At 43.8% G+C, this 11,344-nt stretch overlaps 1 protein-coding gene across 1 annotated transcript; it reads left to right on the plus strand.

The window, feature by feature from the left end:
• Positions 1 to 202: 202 nt before the first annotated feature.
• On the plus strand, positions 203 to 5,574 carry LOC119727809 (uncharacterized protein K02A2.6-like). The gene is made up of 2 exons (XM_038199876.1): positions 203 to 4,279; positions 4,951 to 5,574. Exons 1-2 carry the CDS (start codon positions 203 to 205, stop codon positions 5,572 to 5,574), a joined length of 4,701 nt encoding a protein of 1,566 aa, XP_038055804.1.
• Positions 5,575 to 11,344: the final 5,770 nt, after the last annotated feature.

Genomic DNA, 11,344 nt, shown 5'->3' on the forward strand with positions numbered 1-11,344 from the left:
TGTACTGTACTGTACACATGAACATGTTGAACAGTGACACTCCCGTGTGACTACTGCTGGAAGATTTGTCATCTCTCTCTCATTTCAACTTGGATAAACTGTCCACCGTTCCAAAGTGTGATTCTGCACTGTGTTTTTGCTCATAGAATACATGTACTTTTGCCTACACCATTAACTGAATAACTGACAATCTACTGTCAAAATGCCAACTACTCCTGGAGCCACCCAAACTGCTTCAAGCTCTAATGTTTCGGAGCAATATAAAAAGCCACACATCAATCCACCAGCTCATTTTAATGCAAGTGCTAAGGATGCAGCCGAAGAGTGGAAGATGTGGCGTCAAATGTGGGACAACTACTGTGTCCTCACAAACCTTGCAAGCCAACCTGAGGCTTACCAAACTGCTCTGCTGCTCCACAGTATTGGCACGGAGGGTGTACGCATATACAATGGGATGAAATTTGATAATCCTGCGGACAATCAGATCTGCTCAAAGATTCTCGAGAAATTTGACTCTCATTTTCTCGGCCAACGTCAAGAATTTTTTGAGCGCTTCAAATTCAACCGTCGCAACCAAGACGAAGGTGAGCCTATAGAGCAATACATCTCTATACTCCGCACCATGAGCAAAACATGTGGACTCTGTGCCTGCATGAAAGACAAACTCCTAATGGACCGCCTCCTAATGGGAGTACTAGACGACAAAATGAGAGAGAAAATGATGGCAACTCACGACCTCACACTGACAAAGGCCATTGAGATCTGCAAAGCTGTTGAGGTTGCAACCGTGCAGATGAAGGCGATGAAGAAGGAGGAAACTGTGCACAAAGTGAGGCCAAAGAAAACTGACAAAAAGCCACGACAGCCGAAGCAGCGTCCTCCTCGTAAAGCCCCAGTGAACGAAGGCGGGAAGCCTATCTCTAAGCGATGCAAGTTCTGCAGTGGGAACCATCCCATGAAAAAGGAACTCTGTCCAGCCTGGGGCCGCACCTGTGATTCATGCGGTGTAAAGAATCACTTCAAGAAATCCAGAGTTTGCAAAAATCACCGTGTCCATGCAGTAGATGAAGACGGCTACACTTCGTCTTCAGGAGAGAGCGTGAGCTGTGTCACCACTGACATTAACTCAGTAACAGACGACAGCAAGCCAGTATACTGCACCATGGAGATCAAGGGTGAACCTGTGAAGTTTCAGGTTGACTGTGGCGCAACTATCAATCTGATTCCCAAGAAATATGCCATGGAGATCTCTCCAGCGCGAATTGAGCTCAAGATGTGGAACAACTCCTGTATGACTGCTGTCGGCAGAAGCACCATAAAACTTCGCAATCCAGTGACGCTGAAGAAGTACAAAGTCAACTTCGTGATCGTGGACAAGGACCTCACACCTCTCATAGGTCGTAAGGCCGCCGAACAGATGGGTCTCATTACCATCAACTACGACAAGTTCTCACAAGTCCATGGTGTTACCCCAACTCATGCTGATTTCGTCAGTGAGTACCCTGATGTTTTCAATGCGTCCGTCACTGGCATTCTGCCTGGCCAAAGAGTGCACCTTACGGTCAGCTCGGATGCCGAACCTGTCATACGCCCTGCACGTACAGTTCCAGAAGCACTCAAGCCTGCTGTCAAGGCCGAGCTCGAGAAATTGACAGACCGAGATGTGTTAGCAGAAGTGGATGAGCCAACTAACTGGGTCAGCCAAATGTCTGTAGCCAAGAAGAAATCCGGCTCTGTCAGAATCTGCATTGATCCTGGTCCCCTGAATAAATACCTCATGAGGGAGCACTACACTCTCCCGGTACTGAACGACATCCTGCCAGAGCTAAATGAGGCTACTCATTTCTCCATCTGTGATCTGAAAGATGGCTACCTGCACTGCGAGCTTGACGACGAGTCCAGTAAGCTGACTACTTTCGCCACTCCTTGGGGCAGATACCGTTGGAAACGGTTACCATTTGGCCTGAAGGTGAGCAGCGAGATCTTTCAGAAGAGACTGCATCAAGCCCTTGATGGTCTTGAAGGCGTCCGCTGCGTAGCAGACGACATCATCATATGGGGCAGAGATGTCGAAGAGCACAATCGTCGTGTTCGAAAATTGCTGCAACGATGCAAAGAGGTGGGAATCATCCTCAACAGAGAGAAGTCTCGCTTCACTGTGCACGAAGTGCACTTCCTGGGCCATATAATCTCTCACGATGGCCTAAAAGCTGATCCTTCTAAGATAGAGGCTATAATCAACATGAAGCCCCCGACGAGCAAAGATGACGTTGACAGGCTTAGAGGTATGGTGAATTACCTGTCCAAATTTCTCCCTAGTCTGTCACAGGTGATGGAGCCTATAAATGCACTAACCCGCAAAGGTGTCGAGTGGTCATGGAATGCCTGCCATGACAAAGCATTTGGTAAGCTGAAACAGTTGCTGACCGAAGCTCCAGTCCTGACCTACTTCAACCCTGAGAAGGAGCTCGTTATTCACACTGATGCTAGTGATAGAGGAATTGGGGCTGCTCTTCTTCAAAATGGAAAACCCCTTGCTTATGCCAGCCGAGCCCTGAGCGATACCGAAACCAGGTACGCAGTCATTGAGAAGGAGATGCTAGCTGTGGTGTTTGCACTTGAGAAGTGGCACCAATACACATTTGGACGACATGTGACTGTCTACTCTGACCACAAGCCACTGGAGAGCATCGTGAAGAAACCCCTTGACAAGGCACCCCGTCGCCTACAGGGAATGCTCTTGCGAGCATTGGCCTATAACGCTGATGTAAACTATCTTCAGGGAAAGAAGAATCTAATAGCTGATCCCCTCAGTAGATCGTTCCTACCCTACGAGTCTAGCCAAAAGGAGTTCGAAACGGTGAATGCACTCCAGTACCTGACCCTACCTGAGGAGCGGATATATGACATCAAACAGATGACTGGGAGTGATGATGTTCTTCAACTCTTGAAGAAATCCATTCAGGAGGGATGGCCAGAACATAAGAATCTGCTTCCTGCGCAGATTACTCCATATTTCTCCGTCCGTGATGAGCTCTGCGTCCATGATGGCCTAGTGTTTCGGGGTGAGCGACTTGTGATCCCGAAAGCCATGAGACAGGTCATCAAGCAAGATCTGCATCTGGGCCATATCGGTGTGGAAGGCACTTTGCGAAGAGCAAGAGAATACGTCTTCTGGCCTGGTATGACAGATGAAATCCGTCAGTGGATCGAGTGCTGTGAGACATGCAGAGAATACGAGGTGTCCCAAGCTCCACTTCCACTGATGTCCCATGACATACCCGAACGACCCTGGGAAAAACTTGGCATAGATCTTTTCCACCATGATGGGAAAGATTACCTCATCACTGTGTGCTACAAGTCAAACTTCTGGGAGGTGGATCGTCTGCACAGCACAACTGCCAGATCAGTCATTGGCAAGCTCAAACATCATTTTGGCAGATACGGCATACCAGACATCATAGTCAGCGATAATGGTCCACCATTCTCTTCAAAGGACTTTGGTGATTTCACACGAAAGTGGGGAATCAAACACAACACCATCTCCCCATACAACAGCAAGGCAAATGGAAAGGCTGAGTCTGCAGTCAAGTCTGCAAAAAAGATGCTGAAGAAATGCCTTGCCACAGGTGAAGATGAAGACCTTGCCCTGTTGAACATCAGGAACACACCAACTCAAGGCGTTGACTCCAGCCCTGCTCAACGATTCCTTGGGCGGAGAACAAAGACACTGATACCAACATCACGACGCCTACTCCAAGCCAGAGGTTCCGAGGGCAAACGCGAGATGAAACAGTTGGAGCTGAACCAGAGGAGACAAGCGAAATACTACAACCAATCCACAAAAGACCTGCCCTCACTGATACAAGGTGACACTGTGCGCATGAAACCGTTCCGGCAAGGAGAAGACCGTTGGAAGAAGGCACTCGTTCTGCGCAAACTTGATGAGAGATCCTATGAGGTGCTTCAAGATGACCAGGTTTACAGACGAAACCGAGAACACCTGAGGAAGTCAAAGGAACCACCCCCAAAACAACATAAGCCTAGTACTGGAAACACACTGCACGTCCCAGAAGGATGTCCCAGAACCACTGACTCCCAGAAGGAAGTCTCCATCAAACCAGACATGACTCCAGTACCACCCAATCCTGTCCCAGCCGCACCACCTACTAACTCCAAAATCCCAACATCGTACGATCCGACAACCACCCCCACTGAACAGCCCACACTGCGAAGATCCACTCGCACTCGATGTGAACCAGCTAAATTCCAAGATTATGTTCGATTCTAATCACTAGTCCAACAACTACAAAAAAAAAGCACACACAAAAACACCAATCTTTCCACTCCGTTTTTAATCCTTTTCCCTCTGGAACCAAAAACAACCATCTTCAGGAAAAGTGATTTTCTATTCAAGTTTGGAAACCAAAAGCAAAAAAACAAATAGTGAAAGTTCGTTTTTGCGTTTTCAAGTGTTACTCATGTTGCATTTACTCTAAAGTTTTTTAGATGTTGTTGCCTAATCATATTACTCTTTAAGCCATCTAGTTCAAATTGTTGATTCAGACATGGAAGCCTGCATTTTGAAAGCCTTTTGAAAAGAAAAGAAAAAAAAAAAAATCTCGGCACTATTGTTGAAAGACAGCTAATATCCACTCAGCACGTGAACTTTTGAACTTTGAACTCAAAGTTAATGGACTATTGTAACCATCAGACTGTTAAATGTATAAGGAAATCAATGTTTTACATGTAATTTGTGAAAAAAACCCAAATTGTATGCATTTTTCCACAAACTCAAAAAGGGGAGGATGTAACAATATGTACTATGCACCCTTTAGCCAACAGAGGGCGCTGTGTATTGTCAATCTGTGAAACATGGCTGCTTCCACAAAGTTATGATCTGTGTCAAACTCGTGTCATTATTTATGCTCTACCCGCGCTTGAAACAAGACCGACTTTGATGTACCACTTGAAGTAGCCGAGAACCCCCTCCTCGATGCTGCCCTACCTGCTGTAATCCCTGGCCTAGGTGATGAGGACATCACTACCTACAAGACGGTGGAGTCCGGCACGAAACGGGGTAAAGTCATCTTGGTTGATAGTCACAGCTACACCTACACGAAGAAGTGGAAGAAGGCCGGTTCCACTTCTTCCAAAGTCACATGGCTGTGTAGTGTCCGGGGCAAGTTGCACAGGTGTGCCGTGTCTGTTCACCAAGATGGCAACCTTTTTCATGCTGGGGTTCACACCAAGCAGACGCACCCAGCGCATCCCGGGGCAGACGTCACAGTTCAAGTGAAGGCGTTGGTGATAACCAAGGCCAAGGCTGACATCTCCAAATCAGCAGGGGCCATTGTCGAGGATGTCATCACCACACATCTTCAACCTGACACACCCGCTGCAAGTTGTCCTAATCCAACCAACCTGTCCCGGGCTGCAAACCGTCACCACCAGAGCCAGCGCCCTCCCGAGCCACGAGACATTGACCTTATAATTGACCAAGGCTTCATCCCCGAACACTTCCTCCAGAAAGACATTCACCTCGGTTGTGCTCGCCATGTGGTGTTTTTTTAAACCAGATCAACTCCATGTGCTGGATGGCGCCAAGACCTGGTACTTGGATGGAACTTTCAAGTTGGTGAAACGTCCGTTCACCCAACTGTTCTCAGTTCACGCCTTCGTCAAGGGAGATACCGGTGGGATGAAGCAGGTTCCGCTGGCCTTTGTCTTGATGACTCGGCCGACAAAGACTAAGACTATAAGAAGGTGCTCAAGGCCCTGCGGAGGAAGCTGCCGTCCTGTGCTGCAAATCTTCAAGAGCTAGTGGTGAACTTTGAAGTTGGACTGTGGGGTGCCATCCTAGCTGTTTTTTCCGGATGCTTCCGTGAAGGGCTGCCTGTTTCATTGGACACAGGCAGTCTGGAGAAAGTGTCAGGCACTCGATTTGGCAGTACCCTACATGTCCAACGACGGAGTTCGGGATTTCATCGGCCAGCTGTTGTCACTCCCGTTCTTGCCTAATGAACATATCGGGCCAGCTTTTAAAGAACTCAGCAGCCTGGTGACTGATCAACCTGCCATGGTTGAGCTGTGCAGCTACCCTCGCACCACGTGGCTGGAGAACTCAACATGGAGCCCACGTGACTGGTCAGTGTTCATGCGGAGTACCCGCACGAACAGGACGTCACACCGTCTAATTCTACAACGTCATCAAGCTCCTGTACGTAGAATCCAGCTACGTAAACGTCCAGCTAAGGCTGGTCAAAGAAGCTCGACTCTGCAGGAACCAGCGGCGGATGTACATGTACCAGCAGGTTCAAGGGAAGATTTTCAAGTTGTGGGACGACTACCAAGCCCGTCGCCTCACAACATCGGGACTCCTGGCAGCCTGCAAGTACCTGACAGGTCCAGCCCTGTAGGTCAACAACAAAACAACCGGTCCTTTCAGACCAACATATCTACAAAAGAGATTGTTGTCTTGAAGATTTGCATCAAAGGCAGAATAAAAATGGAAATAAATGATTAATAAAAAATTACATTTATTTCGTTTTCTCCACAGGTTAGAAAAAGAGCCTACTTTTTTATGCAATGCGAAATTGTTTTTGTTTTATTACTGCCAAAACAATGCCAAACTGAACACATTGAAAAACATTGAAAATTTCAAAACTAGTGAATTGCATTTTATTACTCGCAACAGTTTTTGAATTGAAATCACAACTTGATAATTATAGAAGAGTGAAAACATTAACACCAGGGTAGATTGAAACATTCAAAATTTTAAAAACAATTCAACTGCATTTTTTATGACTTACAATAGTTTTTAATTAAAGTCAAAACTTGATAATTATAATAGACGGAAGACGTTTACGTAAAAACAACATGAAATTTAATAACAAACGTACAATTTCGAAAAAAAAAGCAACCAAAGAAAATCACGCTACAATATAGAAGACAAACTTCGTCGATCATAACCCAAGCTCAAAAAACCCACAAACCGTAGGGTAGATAAAATCCAAGCTCCAAGAAGAACAAAAAACATGCAGTGGCAGGTTAAAAAAATCAGACAAAACAAACCGCAGCACCGTCAACACAAGTCCCGTGAACCACCAAGAGTGATTGACAGTAGCATTGTTGTTCAATAGAAAAGGATTTGGAACCCTTTGTCACGTGTGCAATGATTTCTGGGTGCGAAACGACCTGGGTACGAAACGGCCTGGGTACGAAACGACCTCGGTACGAAACGACCTGGGTATACGAAACGACTTGGGTATGAAACGACTGACATTCGTTGTGGCCTATTGGTCTATGGGTGAGACATATGACAATGCAACTGATTATGATATGTCCCCCTTTGCATTGGCAGCTGACTTAATTGCTGGTGACTTAATGATGTGAACATGAATGTGTTGGTACTTCATCCACAGTTTTAGTTCTTGATCAATGAGACTGACAATTCTGGCATGAGCGAGTGGAAAATGTTGTCGTCTGTGTGGAATAAGTGGACTTGGATAGACACTTTTCAAAGAAATTGTATGGATGGTAGGACATTTCTGTTGGTCTAGACAGTGAACCTGAGATGAAAGTTTTGCTGTTTAGGTAAGATACACTCTTATAGATGTTGTTTACTAATCTTATGTATCTTTCCAGGGACAAAATGAGACGAGAGTGACACTCCAGACAGGACTCCAAATAATTGATGAAAGCTCCTATATTAATATGTTATAAATTTCATTTTAGGCCAAGAAGACGATTAAAATCAGCATATTAATCTTTCATTTTTTTTTCACCCTAACAAGATACACATTGCCTGCAAGTTTCATTGAGATATCTTGATTAACGAAGGAACCACAAGCGTTTTTATTCAAAAAAGTCGCGTTTTCGGTCACAAAATTCTATTCAATTACCTTTAAGATAAATGACGCTAATTAACGAGCTTCAAATGCTTGAAATATCCTAATCAATTAAGATATCTCAATAATTTTGGTATCACTGCGTAGGATTTTTCAAGCTCTTTCCAGTGGTACTGATTGCATTGGTATTGGTTCACTTTGAATTTTTTCTTCACATACCTAGTAGCCTTTCGTTGTGTTGTGTGTGTTGAGTCACAAAATTGGCTGAAATTTGCAATTATTCTGCGGGTTTAAGCATTTCACAATTTGGTGTAGTCTTTTATCCTTGTTGGATGGTTTTCAATCATGGATTCCGAGTCTGATTGTCGAGATTGCGAAGACAGGATCGCAAGACTTGTTAATGATGCCGCACCGTGTGGGTTGAAAGACTCTGGTATGCTCAAAGTTATTGAAGACTACTTCCAAGATCTTGGTGAACAAGACTTGTCTGATTCCAACGATAGTGATGGGGTTGAACTTGACTCAAGCAGTGAAGATGAACTACCCATCAATCACGGAGCTATGGTAAGTGTTTTGTTTAAGTTGGGAAAAGTATGTTGTTTGTAAAAAACTTGCACATAACATAGGACCAAAATCCAAAAATGTAAAAATACTGTTGTTAACTTCACCTTGCATTTATGATTGACACTAACGTTATTTATTACATTAGGACCTACAGACACTAACGTTACAGTTAGACTAACGTGAGAAACAGAACTGTCAAACATGTCAAAACATTAAGTAAAAGTTTGACACTTACATGTAAACGTTAACGTTAGGTCTAACCAATAAAAATATAAGATGGGATGGAGTACAGTGTACGACCGCCACCTTTTCACTCTTTAAATTTAAGTAAATCATTTTAGCCAACGCATATTTATCGTTAATCGCAATCTGCGGTGTGAGTACAGAAGAGATAGAGAGCATCAGGTAACACAGATTGTCATAACACATGCAACATCAGTCGGCCTAAAAAACATGTTAATAAAAAAAGGGGTGATTTACAATAAGGCCAAAAAAAAAAGTCTCCGGTTTCTGGTATGGAGCTTGCCCACCACCATGGCCACATCAAAGGAACACACCAATCTTTACCTATCCACCGACAAAACAATCAACTCTCTCGGTCAGTAATGTATGATCTGCAAGACCCCATCATTATTGGCGGTATCAGAGCCATGGGCATCATAAACACTCACATAACTGGACCAATCATGCGGATGCTGGACACGGAACACATTTCTGCGATACAAACAAGTGCCCACTACACAGATCTTCATACGTCAATAAGTCAATGGATGGTGGATCCGCAGCCACTGTTGGACTATAGTGCTGTCATGCTCGCGGATTTTGTCCCTGTAAGAGACGAGGTACATCAAGCGTTGTATGAGCCTGTAGAAGAGGAGATAGAATTTAATACAAGACAAGCTCTATCAATTATTCTACACAATGTGTATGTATGCATTGTAAGACAACTGAAAGATCATCTGCCAGGTGGAAAATTCCACCAACCAGGAGATCGTATTCATCAGGAGACAAAGTCTTTTCCTAAGGATAATGTCCCTGCTGAAAGGGTGTTTGCAGGGCTGGACTACTTGAAATGGAAAAGTTCAAACATTTCAGCGCTTGCAATGCAGGGGATCATCATGTGGACGCAAAACAAAACATTGGACTTCCTGGACACCTGTGCGGATAGTGAAAAGGACGCTACAATCTACAAAGCTGCGAGAAATCAGAAAAAAATTCAAAAAGCAGTATCAGGAAAAGGTACAGGGAATTAAAATTCAAAGACGTAAGGAGGTAGATGAACGAAAGAAAGCGCAAGAGGAAAAAGAACGGAAGCTAGTTGCCTTGACTATTGACAATACTGATAATGTCCTCAAAATTTGCGGTGCAATATGCAAGTCGGCAGAGGAGGTGGATGACTTGATAAGTAGCAAGCGACACGAAGGTGATTCTTCTGTCAAGAAAGCTCTCCTCTCCCAGATCAAGTACTAAAAATCGGTTAATCGCGGATTGGTTAAAGGGTCATTGTTTTTTGTTTCATCAGGAGGATAGCCTCTAGGTGCAGATGAACTTGCATGTACATGTAGGTTGAAAGAAATTATCAACCGAATCGATAAACCGGTCATCAATGATTCAGACATGTCAGAAGACAGTGCAGATGGGGACAAAGACAAAGAACAGAAGCTTTTCAGAGGACTTCACTAAGGACCAACCTCAAACATATGTGAAGCAAAATTTGGTGCAGAATGTCTGACGTTGGTTTTTTGGGGGGTCAAGTTATCGTAAAAAAACCCAATTTTTTTTTGCTTTTTGCAAGGGCTATATCTCATTCAATGAAGTTAATATGTAAGATTTTACATGAAAGTAGTTTCAATCGGGGGCTATTACAGGCAAAAAAATTGGTGAAAAAACTATTTTCAATTTTTGACTTACACACCCCCCCCCCCCCCAACATTGGTCCAGATGAGTTTTGGGCCATTTTGGGGCCCCTCTGACTTAAAAATGAAACAAGCTACTTTCTTTCTGTCTAAATATTTGAAATCTACAGCAAAAAATAGTCCAGATTACCAAGTTTGAAATGTCTGGGGGGTATAGTTTCAAATATATGACCCTTTAAACATTGAATTTCGTGACGCGACGCGCTTTTGGCCCCGCCCACCTCAAATTTCAAAATGCTGTTGCGCAAGAACGAAAAGTCGTAGAGACCCCAAATTTTTAGAATTTGCACTTCTGGTGATGGTGTGCACCATTTGTTGAGTTGGCATAGAATGACCCTAGTGTAATCGACATTAGAAAAATTGCGCTTCGGAATCAGTTTCTTACGCAGCAGTTGCCAACAAATTTAAATAACAAGTCTCACACTGCTTGACTAATATCTCTTTATAAAATACATGTACAGTACATCAAAGTACGCCTACATTACGTGCATGATCCCAAACAGACTATTAGAACTACAGCTACATGTAAGTCTATTTTCTCAATGTCTCCACATACATGTATTTCCAATGAAGCAAAACATAGCTCTTAGACTACACAACAGACCAGAGTTTTAGTACCATTTTTGTGTACCATCCATCCAGTTAGATATTTCCATCTGAAATGCAATCATCAATATCAGAATACCTTTAAAGCCTGGCTTATTTCAATTACATGTATATTGTATTGATGTCATGTACATAATCAACTATTAATACCTTCATTATGATGATTTCTAATGTCTCACATTATATTTATGCAGGACGAACTACCACGACGTGTAAAAAACACCCAGTCAGTCAGGAACATCAAAGTAAAGGACGACAGTGGACAAATAAATGTTGCCTTATGGAACGATAAGGCAAAGAGCCTGGTCAAACTTGGAGATAAAGTGACAGTAACACATCTAAACACAAAACACAGCGACTTTCTCAAAGAAGTATCAGCTTCCTCAACAGTAAAAACAGCTATCGAGG

The sequence above is a fragment of the Patiria miniata genome, unplaced genomic scaffold (assembly GCF_015706575.1).
Source record: "Patiria miniata isolate m_02_andy unplaced genomic scaffold, ASM1570657v1 HiC_scaffold_20, whole genome shotgun sequence".
Lineage (NCBI taxonomy): Eukaryota > Metazoa > Echinodermata > Asteroidea > Valvatida > Asterinidae > Patiria > Patiria miniata.

What these genes read in the sequence shown, in the direction of transcription:
- LOC119727809 (XM_038199876.1), top strand. Translation starts at nt 203, where the DNA reads ATGCCAACTACTCCTGGAGCCACCCAAACTGCTTCAAGCTCTAATGTT. An exon ending in CAGCTAAATTCCAAGATTAT is followed by an intron (nt 4,280 to 4,950) that starts GTTCGATTCTAA and finishes GCTTGAAACAAG; the next exon opens with ACCGACTTTGATGTACCACT.